This window comes from Pinus tabuliformis, chromosome 8 (genome assembly GCF_031772625.1).
Source record: "Pinus tabuliformis cultivar Carrire ecotype Pingquan chromosome 8, CPIR1, whole genome shotgun sequence".
NCBI lineage: Eukaryota > Viridiplantae > Streptophyta > Pinopsida > Pinales > Pinaceae > Pinus > Pinus tabuliformis.
Window position 1 is genome coordinate 161,399,568 of NC_142294.1, and position 27,693 is coordinate 161,427,260.

The 27,693-nt window shown below is 39.6% G+C and overlaps 1 protein-coding gene across 1 annotated transcript; it reads left to right on the top strand.

Moving 5' to 3' along the window:
- Positions 1-5: 5 nt before the first annotated feature.
- LOC149234640 (uncharacterized) lies at positions 6-27,206 on the top strand. Its single transcript, XM_089368328.1, has 7 exons — positions 6-14; positions 734-852; positions 1,516-2,328; positions 2,450-2,735; positions 2,983-3,151; positions 26,403-26,511; positions 26,646-27,206. The coding sequence occupies exons 1-7, from the start codon at positions 6-8 to the stop codon at positions 26,761-26,763; spliced, it is 1,623 nt and encodes a 540-aa protein (XP_089224454.1). The 3' UTR covers positions 26,764-27,206.
- The last annotated feature ends 487 nt before the right edge of the window (positions 27,207-27,693 follow it).

Genomic DNA, 27,693 nt, shown 5'->3' on the forward strand with positions numbered 1-27,693 from the left:
CAAAGATGCACAAGGTAAGTGAGTGACTGCTATTTTTGAAGAACTTCTCCCCGCAGTTTTAGGATATGCACATCTTTAATGAGCTTGCGTTTCTGCTCAAAATGAGCTTGTTTGTCCGTGCTGGAGTCGTTTTCTCTTCGTCTGTTTGCCTGCTTCATTGAGTATTGTTGTAATGATACTTTTGTGTATTCCACGCATTATGTTGCTTTTGTAGGAAGATCTCGTAATCTTAGTTAACCTTTGTGTTATAATGTTCTTTTAAGACCTGGATTACTGGGGATTTTGTTTTAACTATCACTTTTTTTGCCTTTTTGTCCGGGCATTTTTTACTATTCCATTTCTTTTCGGTGTAATTTGCTCCCTGGAATCTGCTCGTTCTTGATGAAATTTAGGCTAACATGCTCTCATATATTGATATTATTGAATATCTTTCTTCTTCTGGTAAGTTTAACACACCCATTACAATTTTATGCATTTGAAACTGGACCGGTTGCAGCTCTCTTGTTAACACTGGAATATATTGAAGATTTCAAGTTTCAATAGTATATCAGATTAAGTGATTTTGTCATAAAGCTGGATTGCGAGAAAAAGAAAGAAGGAAGATTTTTTGTTATTTTCAGAAGGGTCTTAATATTTCTGTTTAGGAACTGACGTTTTTTATTTTTTCACTTGTTAACGCTGACAAGTGATATGTTTCAGCATCACTAAGAATACTATTTGTTCTTCTTTGCAGGCCTTACTTAGGGGTAGATTCTTGCGCAGTAGAGCTATAATTGAAGAACAGAGGTCCTCCTCAACAGCGGCAGGGGAGTTGGGCCAGCTAAGACAACGCAGAACTGTATCTGGTTTACGGTAAGGAATAATGTTACCATTTCCTTTTTGGAATATTATGCTACATGTCTGGTTATAATTTTGCTATTGGGAATTTGGTCTTCTTAGTCTGAGCTGAGTTATTTTGTTCTAATACAACACCATTCGGAAATAGGCAATGTGTTTTAGTACCTCTGCAATTTGCTGTTGTTGTATATACTTAAGCCAAGCTAAACTGCCCCCTTTGAAAGTTAAAACAATTTATTGTTGTTGGATTTACCTGAGCTAAGTTCAGTTTTCTCTATGTGAGTTGAAACAAATGATGTATTTGAGATCAATATTTTGATATGATTGTCAGAGTAATCTGAGTACTCCTGAGTCATTATCTGCTTAGGTTGGTTTCTGAGCTGAGTTAATCTAGTCCTAAGCCTGAGTATTGGCTGCTGAGCTCAGTGAACTCAGTCCTGAGTTTTCTAGCAAGTCAAACTTGCGAGCTGCATCTGTTGCCAAGTTTTTAACCGTGTTTTTGTTAACTTCAAGCCAAACTCTCACACTCTGGACATGCTGAGTTGTTCAAGAAACTGAGATTGTGAACATTGGCATATGCAGTGTGTTTTAGTACTTGCATTTTGTTTGTTGTCTATATTGGAATGCTATATACACATGCTGGCATGATACTCATAAATATAATTGCTTGAGCATCAGGGAAGGTTTCCGACTCAATTTAGACAGCACTACTGGGGCTCAACCTGTAAACCATTCCAATGACTCTGGCAACTTGTCTGGCACTGAAATTCAGGAGTCCATTGTTTCTAGAGAAACAGAAACCATGCAGAATGAGTCTGAAAGTGGTACAGAAGAAAGTGACATGGTTGCAAGCAGAGGAGATCAGGTAGGAGATATCAGGGGAAATGATGAAATTCTGAATGAAAATGTCTCCTTAGTAGCAAGCACAGACGGGCAAGTTGTTATGCAGGATGAAGGGGGTTTGCAAGCAGATGCATCACTGGGAGAAGAAAGGGAGTCACAAGAAAATACATTAGCGGCAGATGCATCACTGGGAGAAGAAAGGGAGTCACAAGAAAATACATTAGCGGACAGGGAACAGGACTGGCAAGAAAATAACATAGAGGTTGGGCACCAAGACTGGCAGGAAAATATCACAGAGGTTGGGCACGATGACTGGCAAAGCGGTCACACTGAAGGAGTACAGATAGACTGGAATGGTATTTTGCAAGGTGTGGATATGCACTGGCAAGGAAGTGACTCTGACATAGAAAGAGAATGGGAAAGGGATGACGCTTCACAACATGCAACTGGGGAGTGGCAAGGAGGTCCTTCACAGGACATTGATTGGCAAGAAAGTTCTTCACAGGAATTAGTCAGAGACTGGCAAGATCACTCAGCTGGAGTATCAAATACATGGCAAAATCTTCCTACTGTGCACAGAATCAGTGATTTTCAAAGTCTAGAGGATGCAACTGAATACAACATGGAAATCAGGGAACTTCTTAGCAGGTTTGTAATGGTGCGTTTTATGTTTTTAAGCCCATTGATTTGTTGAATGGGAGGATAAAAAAACACAGAAGTGGACACTATTGAATATGAAGATAATTGTATATTGTTGGTTTGTGTGCAGGCGAAGTGTATCAACTATTTTAGCGAGTGAGTTTAGGGAAAGGATGGATCAACTAATTTTGTCATACATACAAAACCGAGGACCTCCCCCTGTAGCTTGGGATATGCAGGAGCAGCACCCAGATGAACAAGATGATGTGGTACAGATTGAAGGTCCAATTAACATTACAGACAGGCCTCAATTTATAATACCACCACCTCCGCCACCACCTCCCCCACCACATCAACTTTGGCAGCGGGAGATGCAAAGACCATTACGGTCACGTGCATTACAGCACCCTGAACTTGTAATCTATTTCTGATATGTATCTCTTAGCCTAAATTATAAGATACATATGGTTAAAATACGTTTCAGATAGAAAATTTGTTCCCAACATAAAAATAATGAACATGAAAAAGATTACAAATATTTTGTCCTATGGCTTTTAGACTGAAGCACACACGGCTTTAGGCATCTCTCTTCTTAATCTTATCATTTGTGAGCATCGATGTATACTTTATTATTAATGTGAGTCTCTAAAATTTCTGGTGCAGGAGTGGGAAGCTATAAATGAGTTGAGAAATGATATGGCAAGGCTCCAACAAGGAATGAGTGACATGCAGCGCATGCTGGAAACTTGCATGGAAATGCAGCTAGAGTTGCAACGATCTGTGAGGCAAGAGGTTTCTGCTGCTCTAAACCGCTCAAATGGAGGAGAGGGTGGTAAGTCTTTTATGGAAGTAAGATTTTAGTGTTTGAATTTTATTGCGCCCAGAGGTGCTCTACAGCCCAATATGGGGGAGATGTTATGTAATGTTATGTTACATTATGTAATGTTATATTACATTATGTAATGTTATTATTAATTAAAAAAATTGAAATTATAGAATTATGAATTATAATAATTAAAAGTTATAATTTGAAATGTTAAATGACAAGTCACACCTTTTCAAAGAATCACAACCACAAATATTGCATATTAATATTTCAACTTCTCATTTCTCAAAATGCAATGACCGTAATAACAAAGTCAAAATTTCTCTTTGTGACTATCTAGAAGGGCTTCCAAACATCTTAACGATATAAGGAAAATGATCAGTAACAAGGAATTTGTGTTGAGGTATTTCCTGTATGTTTTGTATTAAATACAATCATAAGTTTGGGTAGTTGACATGTCAATCGTTGGAGGCAATTCAACTTCGTAGGCATTCCATAGAAGTCGCAGGGGTCAGATTCAGTTTCATCTTTCTTCCCTTCATCCCTGTCCTCCCGTAAGGACCGATGCTCAACGAACTACTGGGAAGGCTCACGCTCATGCTGCCTGATGGATTATTTGTAAAGACAGACACGACCACCTGCAGTGGCTAAATGACTGTTCATTAATTGCACTTGAACAATCGAGAGTTACGTCTGCATTGCATCCACCTGAATCACTAAATCTCATATCGTAGGTCACATATCAGTTTTACGTTACTTTCCAAACTCAAGTTGCATTCTGATGGATTCTCATGTTGTCATGTGCATGAAGTTGATTTAAATTCATTTTACTCACTAAATATGTTTAAAGAATTCTAAAATAACACAGAGGTAATCGCAAAAAGACCAGGTTTACATTCAAATTTGTTTATCACTCCAAATGTAGAAAATAAGGTTATATGATAGTTTACAAAATTCCTAACTAATTGATGCATTAAGATCTACAAAAGTGTTCAATTCGATTATTTCTATTAGAATGATATAGGATAGGTTTCACATTCAACTTATTCATAATTTTAAATTAAGTAACCAGCCTAGATCCATCTTAATTTCAGATCTATCAAGCACCAAGAGGGATCAAATGTCTCAAGGTGCAAACCTTTCCTCAAGTTTTGCACTCAAAAAAGAAGCTTGTACTTCAAGAGGTTTGATGTCTCTTGGCGCTGGATATATCCAAAGTTAAGATGGATCTAAGATGATTATGATTAGTTCCTATGAAATATATGTAGTTTATATATGCTTTAAGTTTTTATATTTTCATTTTTTTTTAATTTGTTTTTGTTCATTTTTAAATTTTTATTTAAATAATTTATCCATCTAACAAAGCACCCCACCCTTTAGCCCATAGGCAAGGGTAAGATATTCTTCAGGGCTCAAGGTTGTACAAAAAGAAGGCTTGAAGCCATTATAATAATATACTCAATATGACCTTAATATGTCACTTTTGGATTTGAACTTGAGTGGGGAGGATAATAATCATCCCTCTCAACCACTCAAGTTAAACCCAATTGACAAATGCCTTTTTGTTTGTTATATTTGCAATATAAGTACCATAGTACAACTATATCACAGGTTGTTGCGTTTCTGATGATTAATAACATTCAACTAATTTGTTTTAATATACGACTGGATTCAGAGATTTGAATAAGACTATAAAATGTGCAGTTTATGTGAAAATTTCTGAATCTACACATCACAAATCCTATTGCAATCACTGGTTTATCATCTGCTACTTGTTCTTTACATTTATCTAGTTATTTAATTACTTAAACAACGATGAAAACACTATTGCAACCTACACATACATACATATCATGAACTGAAATAAACTGAGACAATCACACAAGGTACACCATTATTTTTGGACAATTGTTTCCGGAAAAATCCAATTCGGGAAAACCGGTGCAACATATAGAGGGTTTGTATTATTAAGCAGATTTCTGAATACAACTATGGTGCCAAATCCGGCTCACTCAACAGAGAATAAACCTGGTAGAAGTACCTCTATTCGGAGAATGATATTTTGGCAAATGCAACAACTAGATGATCAAACCCCACAGATGACAATTGATGTTCCCAGTGCTGGGCAGCGATGGCTGCTCCAAGCTCTGCGCTAGAACTGCGTCACCTCCTCTAGGATCTGCATCACCCTCCCAGTGAGCCTCCCTTGCTTAGAAGTCGATTTGTTGAATTGTTGCACTCTCTGCCCCACAAAAAACCCCAGCGTTGCCTCTAAGGGACTGCGTCAACCCCTCTAGCTTCTGTGTCACCCTCTCTGGAGCTGTGTTGTCTCTCCTACTATTGCTTTGCCTCTCTGCTATGTGTCCTCGGCCTTGGACTCAGGTCTCTCTGCCGAATTGCCCCTCCTACTACAACTCAAATCACTTATCTCAACTTTCTCAGTAAACCATACCCCAGAAAAATTGAACTCTTTGATCTCTTGATGTGTATCTCCAACTGACCCTCAACGACCGAGATTAAGTCCCTAATTAATGGCTAAGATTAAAACAGACTTGATCCTCGTCACTTAGAAGTTTCTCACCCATATTCTTATTAATACCCATTAATATTTTTATTTTCCTAAGTTTAGACTTAGGAATCCATTAAAAATATTAATTATTTTAATAACTCCTCATTCGAGTTGAATTTCTCCAAACGATTTCTGGGTTTTGGAGATCTCATGTGTTCTAGCCCCTCCACAAAATTTCGGGGCTAGAGCACATTCGATGCCTACCCAAACTCAATAGTTTATTTTTTTATACAAAAGTTAAATGTTTATGCTGCTCTATTGCAAGGTAGATGTCTTGACGATATTATTGCCATTTAGACAAACATTATTTTTGTTTATTCTCTTTGTCATATTATTAAAATAGATTCACTTCACATTAATAGACTATATGATTAAGTTATAAAACTTTAAACTAATTTCAAAGTCTCAAGAGTCTAGATACCACTGAAATACAAAACATGACAAGAAACAAGTATCAAAGGATATGTAGAAATCTATGCATAGGAATCTAAACAGGTGCCAAGGCCCAGTGTATTTAAGTTTTATGTTCGTTTTCATACATAAAGCAAGTGCCAAAATATAATTCAACTAACAAGATGTCAAACTTCCATGTTCAAAGTCCTTGAAAACTATCTTGACAATTTCGTTTCAAAGTCTCAAGAGTCTAGATACCACTGAAATACAAAACATGACAAGAAACAAGTATCAAAGGATATGTAGAAATCTATGCATAGGAATTTAAACAGGTGCCAAGGCCCAGTGTATTTAAGTTTTATGTTCATTTTCATACATAAAGCAAGTGCCAAAATATAATTCAACTAACAAGATGTCAAACTTCCATGTTCAAAGTCCTTGAAAACTATCTTGACAATTTCGTTTCTTTAGGGCCTAGCGTGTAGCCTATTAGAGAATATAGACCAAAAAGAGGAACAACCATCCTTGGGTCTATATAGATCCATTTTTTCTATGAGGATCTGCACTGATAAACGGATCTGTGGAGCATCCAATGCCAATTGTTGTCAGCGGGGAGGATTAGCCAACTATGGGGTTGACTTAGTTTTGATTGCTGCTGGCATCTTTTTTTCTTCTTCCTAGTGGCTTACTGGCACCTAGGCTACTAGAATATAGAGACCAAAAGAAGACAAAAAATGGATCATCCTTGGTCCTCTTTGGGTCCATTCTTTTTTCTGGTCAGTACTAAAAAAACGAATCCAAGGAGGATGCAATTCCATTCTCACTGGGAAGGGTTAGTGCAATTATCGGGCTGACTTATGTTTGGGTCTTGACTGCTGCTGCACTCCTTTGTTATGTTCTTCTTGTTGGCTTCTATCTTTCTCCTTTGTGTCAAATTTCAAGTTTAAACCAATCATGACAAATATGTTTTGTTTCTCAAAAAAGAAGGTGTTATTTAAACTTGTCCGATATTTCTCTAGGGCCTAGGGGCTTAAGAGCATAGACTAAAAATGGTCCAAAAAATTGATATGAATATCTGTAATAAACAATGGATACGTGGAGGATTCAATACCAATACTTGTCAGGGGAATGATTATTGCTATTATGGGACTGACTTAGTTTTGACCAGTGTTGCGGGGGAGCGCCCCCCCCCCCTCGCTCCCGCTCCCGATCCGCGCTCCGGGTGGGAGCGGGTCGGGAGCGCGCTCCCGAAATCGCTCCCGATTTCGGGAGCGCGCTCCCTAAAAAAAATTTCGCTCCCTGCCTTTTCGGGAGCGTTTTGCCTTTTTTGCATTTTTTTTTTGTAGTAATGTTCGAAATGCAATTTTTTTTGAAAGAAACAAATAGTTTTTGAGTGGGGCAACTTAATGATCAAGTCTAGGCCCTAGTATTGATATGCTATTCATGGTAATGTTAAATTCTTAAAGTAAAAGTGACATTTTCTTTAATTTTCATTTTCATCCTTTTACTTAAATTTTTAACATTACCATGAAATGACTCAGGATGTTTGAGAGTGGTTTCGTCCTCATTGGATTTCATATGGAGAAAGTAGAATTTTAGATTTCATTCAAAATCCAGCAGACTTATCAGTTTTTCAGGATTTCAGGATTGGGGGATTGCAATGTTTCCATTGAATTTTGTCATGTATTAGGGTATGGAACTCATATTTAATCAAGAGTACCAATCCCTCTATGTACCATGATGTTAGTGACATTGGTTGTCGAACTCCTCTATCATGACCCTTCTAAAAATGTACGCATCACTCAAACAAAATCTTGACTTGACAAGCTATGCTTTTTCTATCTTATGTTAATGCTTAGAGGGTGATATTAATGACAAAGATCCCTATACAGATACAAAGGTAATGACAAAGATACCTCTGGATATTAATGCTTGGAGGGTGATATTAATGACAAAGATCCTGATTTTGCAACAAGACTAAAAAATTAGACATTTCTCGTGGTGGCAAGAGGCCCAAGCATAAGAAATAGATAATAGATTTACTTCTCTTCTCTAGTTTCTAGTAGCTTTTATAACTATTGACTCTTTCATATTTATTATGATATTTTTTTAAACAATATATGACAATTTAAGTTTGAAGTTGGCAATTATAACTCATTAGTAATGAATTATGAATATGATGCTTCATGAAAGTTGAAAGTTGTTTCACTTCGTTTCATTTTATAACATTTCATTTCATGTTAGATATTATTTGTTGTAATGGTTACACTTAGCTTACAAGTACAACTTTGGTGATCAATGATGATAAATGTTATATATTGAATTTTGAAAGCTTGAAACTTTAAGATTGATGAATCATGAGACTCAATATGTTGTATGTTACTATGTTACTAACTTGCGGACGTGGTTGATGAAGATTATAACTTCTAGATGATTGTTGTTATATGGTTCAATCTATTCTTTTTTATGTTTTTTATATCTAATTCATCATTCTACATGTTTTTGTTGACATATATGTATCAAAAATTAAAAAATATAAAAAATATATATATTTTTAAAAAATCGCTCCGGGATTCGCTCCCAAACCGGGAGCTTCTGAAAATGGTCGCTCCCGCTCCCGCTTCCGCTCCCGCTCCCCGCTTCCGCTCCCGCTCCCAAGTAACATTGGTTTTGACTGCTGCTAGGGCTCCTTTGTAACATCTTCTTGGTGGCTTCTATCTTTCTCCTCAGTGATTATCTTTTAGCTATTACTGGAGTTAGATTTCATAATCTTGGTAATCCTCCAATGTGGCATCTGCTTTCTTCATTCTGGCTCCTTAATTTGCTCCTTGTATTTTTGGGCCCTCTGGGTGAGTGAGATGATTTCATCTTTGAGGGAGGCCCTTTCTTTCTTGTCTGCCTCCTGCTTATTATGAAGTTGCTGACATGTACATTTAAGTTCCACCAGTTCTGCTTAAAGGTTATCTATGTTACTTGTGTGCTTCTTCCTAGAACTCCTTGGAGCATTATGCAAATAATTTAGATCGGAGTCAAAACCTCTTTGAATGATACTGAGGACCTTATTTAGTTGTGGTAAGGCAGAAATTGATCCTGACTTATGAAGGAACAAAAAAACACAGAGATACAATGAAACAAGACTTCAATTAATAAATTGCAAACGCTGAAAACTGTTTACATGCATAATTGAACTGTGTTACAATGAGACTGCGATGGTAGCTTATCTTTGAGAAGAGATGTGACGGCTACATGGCTTCTGAACTGTGTTACAATGAGACTTGGAGGCCTTTTTATCATGAAGAAACATTGAGAAACCCTAAACATCCAAAAACCTAACCCTAGGAGATGAAGCACCAAAAGGTATGGGCCTCAATGGGGTTAGTTGGAATGTCAACTTCCCAGTGTCGTAACTTTGGCATACGTTCTCTGTTTGATGCGCATGATAGCATGTTAGAAAGGTCTATCCGACGACAAAAACTTTCAAAGATAACTCGTTTCCCCAAAATACGTCGTTTAAGGCTTTAAAACGGTTCTGGAAGTTCAGGACCTGAAAAATTGTAAAAAATAGAAAACTGTTGAAATAGGAAACTGTGCTGGAAAATAGGAAACTGAAAGGAAATAATGTCGTGGGTCCAAGTGGGATAGGCAGATGGCCACCAATATCCACCTGGATCAGTCCTCCCTCCTTAGGAAGTAATGGTCCCCATTGTGTTGAGTGCCTCCATGAGGTGGGGAAACTTCTGCGGAACTTGGTTCCTGGTGAGCTACTTTCCTTGGTGCAAGAGTTGACCGATTTTGATAACCCGATACAACTGGATCCTCTATTAGTGAGTGTTCTTAATCTGTGTCCATGATCTGATCAGTTGTGGTCTGTTCAATGCAATCTAGGTTGAGCTTTGTTGGTGTCAGCGACTCAAAAATGTCTGTGTCCAATGGTGGAAAGTATGGCCGAAGGCGGTCCACGTTAAATACTGGGTACAGGCCAAGTTATATGGGGATACTTAGCTCGAAAGCGTTGCCACCCACAATCTTGGTGATGGTGTAAGGCCCATATCAGAGTGGTCGAAGCTTCCGATGGGCCTCAATAAGGCATTCCTTCTGCAAATGCAACCAAACCTTGTCACCCACTCGAAACTTATGTGGCACCCGATGTTAATCATGACGTTGTTTGTACTTGTCATTGGCTTTATCCAGGATATAATGAACTTGCTGGTGGATTTGCTAAATGTGTTCAATAAACTTGGTGGCTTTATTAGCTTCAGACCGAACATGTGCAGATTCTACCTATGTAGTTGCAAGAGGTATTACAACATCAATGGGACACAATGGTTGAAATCCCAAGTCCTCTTGAAAGGGGCTATGGCCAGTAGAGCTATGGAGAGTTCTGTTATAACTGTGTTGCACATGGGGAAGACTCTCATCCCATGTTTGTGGATGCTTAGAGTTGTACATGTATAGTATGTGCACTATCATCTCGTTGACGACTTTTGTCTGGCCATTAGTCTGGGGGTGGAATGTAGTCGACTTGGTAAGTTTGGTGTCCAACAACGACTAGAGGCTCGACCAAAATGCGCTTAGGAACCTGCTATCCCAATTTGATAATGGTTTGCGGGATCCCAAAATGTACCCATACTTATTCGAAGAAGAGTTTGGCAGTGGCTTTGGTTGTGATACTCTTCTTGCAAGCAACCAATATGGCCATCTTAGAAAATCTATCAACGACCACAAATACATAGTCATTACCATGCTTGGTAGAAGGAAGGCCAAACATATAGTCCATTGAGATGGATTCCCAAGGTCGGCTAGGAGTAGGAAAAAGAGTGTACATGCCTTGCTTCTTAATGGTTGGCTTGACGATGGCACAAGTAGTGCAGGGTCTAATGTATTATCCAACATCCTATTGGAGTTTTGGCCAATAAAAATACTTCTACAGTACTGCGACTGTTTTCTCCACACCAAAGTGTCTTGCGGCCCAACTGTAGTGTGCCTCCCAAATCATCTTGGCACACTCGCATGAAGGAAAGAAAAGGTGTCCCAGGTAGCATAACAGTGCAACCTAGAGGTGGAAGTCTGGAACTTGCTTGCCATCCATCCACACCTGGTATGTCGTGGCAAATTTTGGATCATTTTTGTATAGATGTGGCCATCCAGAAGCCTCTTGGCCACGAGAGTTGAGAACAGTGATCAACGCCACAACTGGGGGTCGACTAAGGCAATCTGCAATGTTACTGGTGCTGCCCTTCTTGTATTTAATGTTCAAATGGAATTGTTGCAGATATGTGGACCATTTCTAATGGCGATCATTTTGCAACTTTCCCTGTATCTTCATAAATTGAAGAGGTCGGTGATATGTGAAGGTGATCGCCTCCTTCCCCAGAATGTAATGTTTCCACTGTCGACAAGCCTGCATGATGGAATACATCTCCTTATCATAGGTGGGGTATTTCCGAATAGTATCAGAGTGTCTCACTGTGATAGGCCACTAGAACCCCTTGCTAGGTGAGAACTGTACCAATAGCATAGTCAGAGGCATCTGTTTCAATCTTAAATGGTTGTTGCAGGTCTAACAATGTGAGGATTGGCTCAGAGCAAAGGCGGTGTTTTAGCTCAATGAATGCCTTCTGTTGTGACTCAGACCAAAAAAACTTTGCTTTCGCTTTGCCCTTTGTAAATTGACTCAAAGGCCAAGTGATATGAGAGAACCCCAACACGAATCTTCGATAGAAATTAGCAAGGCCCAAGAAGCTGCAAAACTCTGTTAGAGTCGTCGGGGCTGGCCAATCCCAAATGACTTGGATCTTAGTTGGATCCACATGCACGCCTTGCTCATAAATTATGTAGCCCAGATATTGGACCTGGTCCATGCCAAAGGAGCATTTCTCCATGTTGGCACATAGTTTGTGCCACCGCAGGGTTTGAAGGACCCGTTGAATGTGTTGAAAGTGCTCTGCCCAACTCTTGCCGAAGATGATGATGTCATCCAGATATACAACCACGAACGAGTTGGTGAAGGGTTGCAAGATGTCATCCATCAATCTCATAAAAGTTGCAAGGGCATTTGTCAACCCGAAGGGCATGACCAACCACTCAAAGAGACCCTCCTTGGACTTGAAGGCGGTCTTTCATATATCTGTAGTTCTATTGGAACTTGGTGATAGTCGGACTTCAAATCCATCTTGCTGAAATACTTAGCCCCCTTGAGCTGGTCTAGAAGGTCATCAATCCGTGGGATTGGGTATGTGTTCTTGATAGTGATTTTATTCAGTGTCTGATAATCAATGCAGAGTCTCCAGGTCCGATCTTTCTTCTATATGAGTACAATTGGGCTTCCACAAGGTGAGGAACTTGGTTGGATGTGCCCTTTTTGTAGCAACTTTTGGATCTGCCGCTTGATTTCCTTGTTTTCCAGCAAAGAGCGGTGATAGATTGACCCATTAGGTAGTGGTGCTCCGGGAGTCAGATTGATCGAATGCTTGACTTGATAGTGCAAAGGACCCCTGTGGGTGAGGAGAAGATGTCCCTGTACTCTTCCACGACCTTATCAACTTGCTTTTGCTGTGTGGAGGAACCCTTTCTGGGAACCATGGATGTGGCCATGATCTTCCCCTTACTTTGAGAGTGAATAAGGAAGAAAAAAATTTCCCGGTCTGGGAGATGAACTTACGAAATTGCTTAGCAGAGATCAAATAAATGGTGGTTGGCGGGTTACCTCCAATATCTTGTATAGTGTTTTTTCCCAAAGTAATAATAGCAGTACGAGGTCTGAATTCATACACAGCATGGCTTTTCCATAGGTATGGTTGACCTAATAAAACATCGCAAACTTCAAGGGGAGAAACATCACACAGTACCTTGTCCGTGAAAGGCTTGATGCTGTAGGGAAGGTAACACTGCTCACTGACGTTTGTTGGAGCCACCTGATGGTGTATGGTTGCGGTGTGGTGTTTTTAGTAGACCAACTGCTTAACAACCTCTGTTGAGGTGAGGTTCTTTTGAATCCCACTATCAACAATGAACTGCAACGGAGAACCCTTCATCCACATCTGTGAGTGGAAGAGACACTCACCCTCGTCTGGATCTTCGAGCTCGATCTTCTTGACCTTAGTGGTGGGAAGAGTGGCATTGGGTTTTGCATCAATGATCTATTTCCCCTTGTCGGGTTCTGGCCCAGAGTCAGAACATGCATTTGACTCTAAATCTTTTAGCTCGACCACCAGTGACTGCTTTGCACGACATTAATTTGTGTTGTGAGTGGGGCTCTTGTGGAACTCACACCACTTTCCTGTGTCTTTCTTTGTCTTCCCATTGCTATTTTTTGCTTGTGGCTTTGATGGGTTGTCCTAGGTTGTTCCACCTTGGCTTTGTCCTTTGTTCTGCGGTTTGGAGGTGCCTTTGCCTTGCCTCAGATTCACAGATCCAAAGTCTCGCTTCTTCTGTTTAAATTTCTATTCGATCTTGACGACATATCGTTATGCTAAGCCAAGCGAGGAGATGTCCAGGAACTGCATTTTTTCCTCAATGTATTTGTTCAGACAACCACGATACTTGAGTACCAGATGTCGCTCAGAGTCCTTGATACCCAGTTTTGCGCGTAGGGTATGAAAAATATTCATGAACTCTGACACTTCTTGGTCCCTTTCTTGCTGCAACGTTATCCATTTTATGTACTTGTATTCATTGCTCCTAACAGGTAACATTGTTCCTTGACAACATCTAAGAAATAATCCCAAGAGGGTGCAACTGAAAATAGGGAGGATTCCTCCTTGTCCCTTTGCTCACAGTAAGTTTCCCACTAGTCTTTGACATGGGGGACGACCTTGAGGAGTGAAAAAGTAATATTTTCCTTATCGAAAAAATTATGGACCGAAAAATATCCTTCTAGCAAATTTAACCATCTATCTAGAACATCTGCCTCTATTTGGCCTTCAAATATAGGAATATCAAAGTTAACTTGTACTTTAAAGGGGGCGATGCCTCCAAAGTGACTGCTGGATGAAGAGGGGTCGCTCACTGGTATCTGCCGAAGGATCTGGGAAAAATGATCCATCATCTTGTTCCTTTGTCGCTCAAGGGCTTCTTCGAGCAACAATTTGAAAGGATCTCTTGCTCCCTCTTCTTTCTTTTCTTCCACCATGGGAAGTCGTCGTGGTCGTCGAGGTTGGTCTTGCAAGGGCTCAACCAGTTCAAGTCCCAACTCCTTATACCCTAACCTCAATGGGGACATGTATAGAAAATAGAGAAAGAGTAGACAACTTTGATACTACTGATCCAAATTTATGAAGGAACAAAGTGAAATACAAAGTTAAGGAAAAACATAGAGATACAACGAAACATAACTTCAATTAATAAATAACAAATGTTGAAAATTGTTTACATGCAGAATGGAAACAAACTAGCTCGGGCAGAGAAGAGATGTGACAACCACATGCCTTCTGAACCTAAGTTGTAGGAAACGTGGGCAGAGGGTTCGTTTTTGTACAGAAACGAAATGGAAACGGGGAAACTCGTACGGTACGGCCCGAAAACTCGTTTCTGGCTGTACTGGCCTGTTTCTCAAGGAGGAAACGTGGCTAGTGTGGTCGGAAACGAGTTTCCGGGCCATACAGCAGAGTATCCCCACGCAGATTGACTTTTTCTTAATTTTTTTATTTTATTTTGTTTTCTATTTTTTAATTGGGTGACGAAAGTGGCTTCTAGTTGCTTCTAGATGCCTCTCTCAAGTTATAAAAGTGACCCTCGCCTCATTCTCTCATCACACAATTGAGCAAGTCATTTCTCTTGGAGACTGACGATTTTAGCAAAGGAGAAGAGAGGAAGAGAGCAGTGGTTTCAGCTAGGGTGTTTTCAACAGTGAGCAAAGGAGATTTTAGCAGCAAGAGCAAGAGATTTCAGTAGCAAGAGAAAGAGATTTCAGCAGCAGATTTGGAGTGCAGAGTTTCCGGCTACGACATTCTTGGTTTTTTGGCTTAGCTACAGCCATATTTCTCGTTTTTCCTGGCATTTTGGGGTAGTTTCAGCTACAGAAAATTAATTTGGGTAAGCAACATTCATTTTCTTAGTTTTTTCCTACTATTTCTTCAATTTTTCGAGGGTTTATGCTGCCAAAAATATGAAAAACGTTTTTTATTTACATATTTGTTTTTTCAATTTATTTTTGCAGTAATGGCTTCCAACCAAAGTGTAGCTATAAGTTCAAGCCCTAGGGCCAACCCAAGGGCTGAATATTATCCTCTTTGGAGGTATGTTCAGAAGCTTCAAAAATGTGGAGGTGGTGGCTCATGGGAATGGCGATGTAATCTTTGCAATAATTCGTACAAGGGCTCCTACCCAAGAGTGAAGGCACATCTTTTGCATGGAGGAGGACAGGGGGTTGTGGGTTGCACAAAAACAATAGATCCATTGGCAAGGAGGGCATATCAAAGAGAGCAAGATGAGGCGGATGTTATTAAGAGAAGGCATGATGAGCTTACTCAAGCTACTCCTCAAGCTCCATCTAACATTGAGCCAAGGATTGTAGTTGAAGCAAGAAAGAGGAGAGCTGGTGCCACTCAACAACGTGAACAACTAGCACCCAAAAATACCAGAGGGGCATCTCCTTTAGTTCAGGATAGCAGAATTGCTAAATTGGTGAATGTGCAAGTGAGAGAAGAAACTGATTCCAGAGTGGCTAGGTGCATTTATGCATGTGGTATCCCATTCAATGTTGTTCACTCTCCTTACTGGCAAGATATGATAAGGGCAATTAACAAAGCTCCTCAAGGGTACAAGGGGCCCAACTATGAGAAAGTCAGAACTCAGCTTCTCAAAAATGAGAAGGAGCTTGTGGAGGATATTTTATCACCAATTCGTTCTTCCTGGAGTAGCTCTGGGGTTACCATAGTCTTAGATGGATGGACAGATACAAGGCACAGACCATTGATAAATATCATTGCCACTTTCCCCAAAGGAGCAATGTTTATCAAGGCAGAAGACTGCTCAAGAGAGGTAAAAGATGCACAGTTCATTGCTGATGTTATTATAAAAGTTATTGAACAAATAGGGCCTAACAAGGTGGTGCAAGTTATCACGGATAATGCACCAGTTTGCAAAGCTGCAGGTTTAATTATTGAGGGGAGGTATGACCAGATCTTTTGGACACCATGCATTGTCCATAATTTGAATCTGATCGTAGAGGAGATCGACAATAAAGTTTCTTGGATAAAGGAAATCACAGGGGAAGCAAGGGAGATTGTCAAATTCATCACCAACCACCACCAATCTCAAGCCATATTTCGAGAGTACTCCAAATTGGAGTTGTTAAAAGTTGTTGAGACAAGATATGCCTCAAACTTCCTGATGTTGCACCGCCTTGTTGAGGTTAAGCATGCATTAGTTTCTATGGTGGTGAGTCAACTTTGGATCGAGTGGAGGCAAGTAGATTCAAATCGGGGGTATATGGTGTGTAGATTGTGCCTTGATGAGGATTGGTGGAGCAAGGTAGATTTCTTGCTAAAGTTCACAACCCTTGCATTTGAGCTTCTTCGGAGTGCTGACACTGACCAACCTTTCTTAGGAAAGGTATATGATGGCATGGATTCCATGGTTGAGAAAACTATGGAAATCATTTCGCAAGAGTCTCCACAACTTTTGTTTGTTGATGATCATTTTGCTGGTTTAGTCAAGAAAATCATTGTTGATAGGTGGAACAATTTCAACACTCCATTGCACACTTTAGCACATGCCTTGAACCCCAAATTTTATGATGAAGAGCTTATTGCTCAAAGCAATGGGAAGAGGAAGGCACCCCATAAGGATAGAGAGGTGGCTAATGGGGTGAAAAAATCCCTTATGAGAATGTTTCCTTCTCATCTATACAAGCAGGTAAAAGAAGAATTTGCTAGTTTTGCTGCGGGAATAGATGATTATGCATATATATCAGCTTTGGAGGAAAGAAGCACCATGAATCCAGTTAGGTGGTGGATTTGTCATGGAGCAAATGGTGTACATTTGCAAAACCTTGCCATTCGTATTCTTTCACAAGTGGCAAGCTCTTCATTAGCAGAAAGGAATTGGAGCACTTATGGTTTTATTCATTCTGTGAAGCACAATAGGTTGGGCTCACAGAAGGCAGAGGATCTTGTTTATGTGCACTCCAACCTTCGCCTTGCATCTCGTAAGGGTCCAGAATACAACAGTGGTCCTTCTAAAGAATGGGATGTGGATGCAGAAAGTCCTGATTTGGATCTCTCTCTTGCTGCCCTGAATATTGAGGTCCAGACTGGAAGTGGAATTGGCCCATCATCTTCTTCAGCACCACCATCCACTGTTGAGCATTGTTCTGCTTCTATTTTTGATGAGGATTATGATGATGAGGATTAGTCTTTTGTCTCTATAGTTCTTGCAACCTTGTAGTCTTTATTGTACTTGTAGTCTCATATATTAATATATAATAAAGGCTGATTTTGAGATTTGGATATATAATAAAGGTTGCTTTTGGATATTCCGATATTTTTATTTTCATTATGTGATCATTCATGAGTAATGTGATGTAAATTTAGTCAAAATGTTTAAATGTAATAACTTATAATGTATCATGTATGCTTTATGATTGCACACACACACACACACACACACACACACACACACACATATATATATAGATATATATATATATATATATATATATATATATATATATATGTTTCCAAAATTTGGGGAGGTCGCGTTTCGTACCTGTGCCCGTTTCAGAAACTCTTACCCGTTTCCCCATTTCGTGCAACTTAGTTCTGAACTGTGTTACAATGAGGCTTGGAGGCCTGTTTTTCATGAAGAAATAGTGAGAAACCTAAACATCCAAAAACCTAACCCTAAGAGATGGAGCGCCAAAAGTTATGTGCGCCGATGGGGCTAGTTGGAACGTCAACTTCCCAGGGTTGTAACTTTGGCATACGATCTATGTTTGGCACGCACGGTAGACCATTAGAAAGGTCTATCCAAGGACAACAACTTTCGACTACAAACATGCCCGTTTCCCCCAAAAAACACTGTTTAGGGCCTCAAAATGCCTTCGGAAGTTTAGGACTTGAAAAGTTACCAAAATAGAAAATTGCCGAAATAAGACACTGTGCTGGAAAATAGGAAAATGAAAGGAAATAGTGCTAGGGGTCCAAGTGGAATAAGCGGGTGGGCACCAATATCCACCTGGATAAGAAAGGAAGGCTAAGCTAGAATATGAAGTAGAAGTGAGACATGGAATAACAAAAGAGTATCGTTATTCAAGTCATGGATAACACAAATGGCTCACATTATGATCGACCGTGTTTTTTGCAAGGTTATCTGTGCTTTATTGTGTTTTTCTATGATTTCAAGTATCGTGAATAATTGACATGCTCAAAATCTTCCTTGGGGTGAGAAACAATTGAGAATCTCCAATGGAATGTGATTGAATTGGTAGTGCCATTATTGTTCATAATACTGATGATAATGACCAAATCTCTGAGACATTGAAGCCACAGGATGCCCATATCTTTGGCCAATAATATTGAATTACACCTAGTCAAAGCCAAGTGTACTCTATAGTGCATTATGGATAAAATTTGTAATAAAATCTTAACACTGATAGATCTGGGGTTAACATGAATCTATAAAAGTGTAATTGTTCAAGGCTATATGTAAAGCCCCATCACAAGAAATATATGTATTCCCTTTTGGGCCACAAACAAGTCCCTAGGCCTGGCTCGATCAACATACCATTCTTGAAAATAGTAAATTTGACCAATGAGATTGTATATTATCCTTGTAGAATTGAATACAAATTACAAAACAAAACCTCTTTCCCAGAATATCAAAATGGAGGGCAACTTAATTGCTAGAGACAATAGTGGCCAGTAACTCCATGGGACAATTGGATCTAAACATATGACCTAAGGCCTTCCTAATTGAGCTATCTCTCGGGAGTTGTTTCCACAAAATATAGTAGGCCTAGCACAAAGTCCCACCAAGCATAACCAAACCTTATGGCAACAAGAGAAAGGGTTGCCACTATCACCTCAACAACCTTTCTCTTGCTCTTTAATGGTATTTTACCATAAGGCAAGATTCCCTAAATCACCTAATGGATATACAATTACTATGGCTCAAGGTGATAGATTTTAGGTCAAATAAATTGAATATATACCGACAGAACCTAGAAAGACCTAGATATTCTATGCCAATATTCTATACCAAAAGGGTGGTTGTTATAAGTTAGGTTTTTGTTGATTTGCATTGATAGGGTATACGATGTCATCTGATAGCCAAGAAAAGGCATGCCAAGGGTATTCAAGACCTTCTAATAAACACCTAGGTTTAGGGTCACTTAATGGGAAATTAGGGTTGAAAAACATGCATAAACTAAAAACACGGATGATGTTAGCCCTAATAAGGAAGAATTAACCATGCACAATGCTAGATTTCGCTTTTATGTGATTTATTGATGTGATTTCTAATTTGTAGCCACAAACATCCAAAACATTCACTTTTATGCAAAATTTTACTCTAAAAATCCTAGTGGCTAACCCTAGATGTTTAGAAGAAGAAATTTAATGAAATTTATTACCGCTCAAACTAGCTGGGATTCTAAAAGGGGATCCTTGAAGGGCTACTACTAGGTTAATGGCAACAATGGAGCAATAGCCCATTGTCACCTTGGCTAAGGCTCCCTACTCTTTATGGACTTTCACTAATGTGAGGAGACTCGTTATGATAAGGATCACGAAATGGATGGACCAATGATAGGGTGAGGGGTGATCCTGGAAGCCTATTCACAAGAGAGTCTCAAATAGGTGGCTTGCTTGCTTTGGAAGGCAAGGTTGAAAGCTCTCAAGGAAGGGCTTAAGGGGAATTTCAAGGTTTAGGTTTAGTGTATGTATCTTATAATGGAGGTTCCTAGGCCTTAAAATTCTCGCGAAAGCTTGGATTCCAAGTAATCCTTGAAGAATTATCCTTAATAGTGTATGGGACCACACGAGACCAAGTGGCCTCGGGGTTAGGTGAAGGCCCAAGGGGGTAGATTTTAGTAACCAATGATATGCTTGAACTATTCTGGAGGGAGAAAATGATCAAAGAAAGAATTTTTAATGCAAGACAATGTGAGGGTCCTAATGAGGTTTCTAGCCTAAGGAAAACAAGGGCAACATTCAATCTGGAGGTTAGGGCTTGAGATATCTTGAAATCCCACCGTCGGAATTTCTTCAAAATTGGGGTCACCTAGGAGACACACCAAAACAATAGGAGCCAAGAGATTGATTTTTTCTGATGGGTGGTTTGCAAGATAAATGATGCCCAAGGAGACTTAATGGGTTAGGCCTAGAAAAGAAGAGTGTGTAGAATGAATAAGGTTTAAGGTGATCACCTTTTGGTGGACTAGTGCCTAATCCTTTGGGGAGATTGGAGTCATGTAGAATTATAACTATGGAAGTTTGGATTTTTTGGGTCAAGGAGGCCTTAAAGGCAACTTTGCTTGGCATTAGCCTTTAGGGCAACAATAAGCAACTTCAAAGACTTTATACTTCGTTTTGCAAGATAGATGGCTTATCAAGATGAATTTCAGTAATGAAACATCCCTAGGAACATTCATTTGTTATACATGGCCCATACATGAAGCATTCACTATCTAGAAACAAAATTTCCACAACTTTGCATAAATAGATGCAACAAATAAGCCCTAGTATAGCAAAATCCTAGCAACAATGTATGTGAAAAAAATAGAAAGAAAGAATAGCATTAAATTGTACTTACTATATAAGAATATATCCAACCATCCAAAATTTGCCATTCAGGAAGCTCCAAGACATGAGAAAATAATCCAAACATCAAAATTCATTCCATGCTCCAAAAATTCATTCTCCAAGAAGGATAGCGAAAATATCTAAAGAGATACAAGTTCCAAATCCAAGTGATTATGTTAAAATGAATCCTCATCACTTCTATTTATACACTTCTAATAAGTTCGATTTAGCTAATTAGGCCTACATTAGCCCATATAATAAAATAATGTGCAAAACAACTAACTTTTGGTGACAAGTCCACCAAACTAGCTCATAAGCAAAAGAATAAGCCTCTCAAGAGGTCGAATGATCTATAGTACATGTTGTTGGGCCATCTAAGAGGCCTATGAAGTCCATAAGTGCCATAATGAGAAATAGGACTCCCAAAAGTAGTGGACAAGGGGTTGTCCCCTTGTTCTCCAAATAATAAATTGGTGGTGTTCCTAATGGGTGTGGGGGCACCCAAGTGTCCTCATGGGTCTCCAAATAGATCGAAGATGCCCGTAGACCATCTGAAAGGGCACGGATGATGGTGTAAGTGATGCCATATCATCATCAAGGTCTTGAGTCATCTTCCAAGTGCATAATACAACTGTTGGGCCGGTTAGGCATGGTGAACCAGGTGCCGCTTCCTCGTCCAATAGATGAAACTCGAGCAATCTTTGAACATCTTTGGGGATCCATGGAATGTTGTCTACCGCTGTGGAGGCCCATGGCTCTCTACACACACCCTACATGTGTCAATGTAGCCCTCTGGAGGGTTAGGACCCCATATAGGGAGACTAAACCCAAAATGGAGACCATCTGTAATCCTGCATAAGATCCAATGCATCCCCTTGCCTTCTAGTACAACAAGTCATTTAAACAAATTGAGTTAAGGAGCTTACAAACCATGGACAACAGGTGGGCACTTCATAATGGCATGCCCTTCCATAATGGGATTTGGCATGTGCTAATGTCTCCAAGCTCCAAGGGGGTTAACCAAGTGCCCTATTTGGTGGTTCCTCTTTTGAAGTGGATGATATGTCCAAAGTACATCCTTCAAATGGTGGTGGCATGTGATAAAGTGATGGAACGAAGTAGGGGGGATGGAGGGGCAATCTCGGGTCACATGCCAAGGTACAAGGGTAGCTAATAGAGGGGAAGCCCACACTTGGGTATATAATGTATAGGAGGGAGCAATCGTGGTACATGAGTCACCTGACCTTGATTTTTCCACCCTTCTTCATTTGCCTTTTGCCTTTTATGATTTTTATTTGGTTAACTGCTCGAGGCTCAAGGAGTAAGAGCATGATATGTACAATATAGCAGTGGATACCGCCTTTGAGGTGGGGCGGTTCATTGCCCACTAGGGGTTGGGACAATCATGGGTTCCTAAATGATAAATGAGGCTCATCTAAAGCCTATAGGAACCAGGGTGATAGCCATGAGAATGGGGTAGAGCTCATGCATTGGATTTTGCCCACATGTTAAATGTGTTTGTCTCGACCATCTTTTGCATTTTGTGGTACATTTTTTTGTTGAATGTGGCCAATTATGCTTTTACTTTTCTTTTCCGCTGCATCAATCTTTGAGGTATCGTTCCAGGCCCGACCCAAGGTGTGGGCAAGGGGAAGGGGAGGCTAACCCTATGTGGACCCAGTGGAGGAATGTGGACCCAGGTGAGAAAAATGATGAATGGGGTTATAATGAGTGGAGGGGAAAAGATGTATGTGGATGAGGGAGTGGGACCATGCAACCAAAATCGGGTTTTCCCATAAGTACCATCTTGAGAGCCCAAAGGTTAGTAAAAGAGATCCGATGGGACTAGGCTCCAAGGCTAACATCCAAAATAGGTCTATGGGACAAGAGCACAGACCTAGCCCACTCTTTCCACCGAATCCCCCCATTGATTCATGCCCAAAAGTTGCCATGATAAGTAAACTACAATACTCAATTTCCAAATGACAAGGCATACCTTTAGGTTTGGGAAGCCCATCTTCATATGTACGATCATCACAGATGGGTTAGGGACCACATGGTTGGCTCAGGTGGTGGAGAAGTGGCACAACGAGCTACTTGGTGACTGCAAGGGGCTGTCGGCTGTGGACCATCTTGGAGAATTTTTTTCTCCTAGGGATATCACCCACAAAATGGTGGGTAACAAAATTAATGGATGATAAAAAAAACAATGATTAGTTCCTAATCCTAAATGGGCTTAATGGAATCTTCTAGGACTAAAATTTTATGAAGAGGTTTTGTTGGAGTAAGGCGAGATGACTAGGGTATCCACTTTTAAAACCCTAACTATTTTACTTGTGAGGGGAGAAATTAAATATAAGGAATGCAGATTCAAAGTTTCCTTATAGGCTTCAAAGAGGACAATTTTGCAGGCACTAATGGAGCAAGATTTCAACATAAATTTAGAATTTAGTCATGACATAAATAGAAACCCTACGTCACACACACAACATGCAAAATATCAAAAATAAAGCATGAAAATTGCAAAATTCTCCAAAGAAGCACTTCTTTCAATCCCAAAAAGACATCTCCATGCAAGATACGATATCCACAAAAATTTACACCATAAAAAAGTCACATCTTTCCCAAGTAGCGAAAAAGAGACTATTTCACACTCTTTTGTAGAGCAGAGTGACAACTGTGTGATGATGAAATGAAATGAGGGGGAGCCTTTATTTATATGAGACTTAGCACCCTCAATTTTACAGTAAAGCAAGTAAAAACCCTAATTACATGTTTACTTTGAGTGTTCAACAAGTGTGAGGGTGCAAGGAAACCTCATAGCTTGAAAACATAATAGATAATGCCAAAAATAAAATAGGCCACCTCTATGACGTCACCCTCCAAAGGAGCTCAAAATGCCACAAGTAATTGATGAATAGGCTAATGAGTGCTCCATACTATAAAAAGTAGCTCTAAGTCCATGTGCATGCCTTCAAAGTGCCTCCAAACCAAGGCATCATCACCAATGTGCCCTACGTCACCCTCTAAAGGGAAAGAGGGGTGATGTGGCATCAATCTACTCAAGTGCTGGGGTCAAATTTCGATGTGCAAGCCCTCCTTTGTCATCTCGAGGATAACCATCATCATCCGGGCTTTGGTACAAACAACACACATCAAACAATGTCAAGGCTAGCCTAGGGGCATCTTGGGTTTATTTGGGCACATTGTCTATAAATCTAACACCAAGCTTCATGGGCTCAATGTTTCAACATCTCGGGGTACTTCATAGTGTGAGTACCATATGGAACTAACATATAACCCAATGGCCTACTCGGGGTAGGCGACGCTACATCAACAAGGTCATATATTTTCTTTGGAATGTGTAAAATGACCTCTAGAATGTTGCTGAATAGAGTGATAATCATGTCTCCAAAGGCCTTTGTTCCTGTGATGACACCACCTGACAAAACCTTACTCAAAATCAAGTGAAATCACCAATAATTATGGATAGTATTAAATAACCATAAATGCACCATAGTGGACTATACCTAATGTCAGAGGCACAAAAGCACTTGACACAAAGCTCACCTTCACATGTCTAACTAGATCAAGTCTTGTAAACAGGTTACCTCCTTATGTTAGGGATGGTTAGGTGGATAACCATATCAGGTGTTTCCAGCACCCAAGAGGAAGTGACATGTCCCAAGTTAGCCCATCAATCCATAAGTGCATGTGAAAATGGTGGCTGCGGAATGAGAATGACTTCAGGGCAAGGTGCCATAGCCATGTTACCAGCTAATGGAGGTCCAACATCCTGAGTATATAGATGTAAGGAGGGAGTGATTGTGTAGGCATGATTTACCTCTTTCCTTGGCTTGCATTGTCCGCCCCTCTAGTGCACCTTTTACATCTTTATGATTTGCTTTGATTTGGGTGCATAGCCTAGGAGCCCAAGTTTGCTTTTGAGATATTCCTTTACCCCTTAAAGATGAGTCTATTTATTGCTCATTAGGGTTGGGACATTACAAGAGTTCGTTTTTGTAGATGAAGTGTCATATGATGGCTAATGAGCAGGGTAGAGCTCATGCTAAGCTTTTTCCCATGCACTAATCAAATGTCCTAGCCGTCTTTTGCATTTTGCCTTTTGTTCATTGTGGTTTTCTTATGGTTTTATCTTTCTTTTAGCTGCATCAACCTCTAGGTCAAAGTTTTTCGGGCCCATACTCAAGGTTGAGGATTTTAAGGCTGCCAATCCCAATGACCAATGACCACCAACCCAAAGAATGGAAATGAACAAGTGGAAGATGAAAAGTGGTAAGTATGAAATAACCATGGACATGCTACTTCAATCAGTACCTCCAGTAGTGCCCATGCATCAACCTTCAGGTCGAAGTTTTTCAGGCCCATACTAAAGGTTGAGGATTTAAGGGTGCCAATCCCAATGACCACCAGCCCAAAGAATGGAGATGAATAAGGGGAAAGATGGAAAGTGGTAAGTATGGAATAACCATGGACATACTACTTCAATCAGTGCCTCCAGTAGTGTCCTTCCTAAATCCCTAAGGCCTCAGAGGAGGTCCCACTGGAGTAGAGTCAAATGCTAACCTCCCAGTTGAAATGAGGTAACAAGAATACAGTCAAGATCGGTCAATCATCTACGCCTTGATCCATATTAGTATGACCATAATATTAAGTGAAAAAACATGATTGCAAAATGGTTAAAGTACCCGCCTTCCCTCAAGAAGGATTGCTAGATGGGAGAGAGAAATCTGACGGGAGCAAGAAGTGGAAGATCCTGGCATCATGTTATGTGCTGATCATACAGGGCTGCTGGCTGGATGGCTGTCCAAGGAAGACAAAATTTTTCTCCAAGGGGTTATGCATTTTTGGTGGGTAACAGGACTATACTCCCCTTTGACAAACTGTGTAGAGTGAGAACATACAGGGCTAATGGCTGGATGGCTGTCCAAGGAGGAGACAATTTTTCTCCAAGGGCTTACACACTTTTGGTGGGTAACAAGACCATACTCCCCTTTGACTAACTGTATAGGATGAGAATGTTTTATCTTTTATTTGGAAACTTGTACTACAAGCCAACGATATGATGTGTGTGTAGACGAGGGTTTTATTTGGAAGAGAATTTTTACCATTTTTGTTGAATGATATTAAAACTACAGGTCTTATTTAGTGCAAGTTCTAGAAATACGAAATCCGGCCAACCTTCCTCTTGTATTTACTGATTAGGAATGAGAAGAACATTCTATATTAATGAACAAAAGGGACTAATTTTATATATCTTTTTATTATTTTTGAAGTAACGCGTCAAAGTAGATTCAGAAGCTGTCACAAAGCCCAATATATTTTTTTTTCAATCAAATTTGAAGTAAACCATTGCAATTTGTTATCATTTTAGAGCTTAGCGCAGGAGAATGTCTTAATAAAAGTAGTCAATAAATTGTTGTTTCTCACATCAATTCAAGTTTTCATGTATTCAGAATTGATACAGAATTCCGAAGCCGTGAACCATGTTTTGTGGATCTGATTAAAATTCTGACTGCTTGATTTTCAGAAAATGCAGGTGTACTGGACGAAGCTATAGATGGTTCAAAATGGGTTACTGTCAGGAAGGGAATATGTTGTATTTGCTGTGAAAAACATATAGATTCCCTATTGTACAGGTTAGGAGTTCTCATCCACCTGTTGCAATTACCTTTGCTGTTTTTAATTTTGTGGATCAAAATAGTGAAGGTATACCCAATTGCACGTGGTTTGTTTTAGGAAATATTTGGTTGAATGTGTGACTATTTTACAGGTGTGGTCACATGTGTACCTGTTTGAAGTGTGCGAATGAATTGGTTCACAATAGTGGAAAATGCCCCATGTGTCGAGCTCCAATTGTGGAGGTTGTTCGTGCCTATTGTCAAGCGTGAAGAATATTGTCGAGTGTGAATATTTTAAGTATTGACATCTAACTGTTCCTGACAGCAAAGGACTTGGGGGTATTTCATTCCAAGGTTTGTGAACATCAATGAGAGTTTTCTTGATCAACTACTGATAATATACAGTTTGTTTCTGGTTTATTGCTTCTTACTCCAGCACCAGCAAATATGGTTGGCTGCAAAGGCTTGTAATGATTTTTTTTTGAGATGGGTGATGATTGGGCGACGTCGTCGTTTCTGGAGCCATGGTTACTACAAAGTTTTGGGTGTTAGCAACATAGATTTTCTGCAATGGGGGCTATAATATGCCAAGGCCATTAGATATTACTTGGTGTTAGGTAAAACGATTTTTCTTCAACAAGGCTATGACAAATGATTTAAAATTTGGGCTCAACTTTCTAATGCTACTATGTTGTATGCTAGTTTTGTTTGAAGTTCACAGTTTGCGGGCAATAGCAATATTTTTCGTTAACATATTCATATATGAAAATCTGACATGCAGTGAAAGGCTTAATTGTTTCTTTTCAGTGTTTCAACCAGGCTTGATTGTTTCTTTTCAGTGCTTCAACTAACCATGGCCTTTTTTCAGAAGATCATTGTTTTGTGTCGTAATTTACACGATGAAAGAATGGAAGCTTGGTTAAAGTTCGTGCTGTCAATTAGCCAGAACATAATTGGAATGTAGTTTGGCAGGGCTGAGTATTGTCATTTTTTTGGGTTTGGTTTTGAACATATTGCAGTGTTTGCATCAGTTTTTATCGATTTTCAATCTCTCCAAAAAGTAATCAGCAGTATATTTCTTTTAAAATGAGGGAAAAAATGACAATAAGAAACATTGAATCGGTTAAAAGCCATGAGAAGATGCATAATATGCAAATAAACCAGAGCTCACATATATAGAACACTTTTGATTGGCTTTTC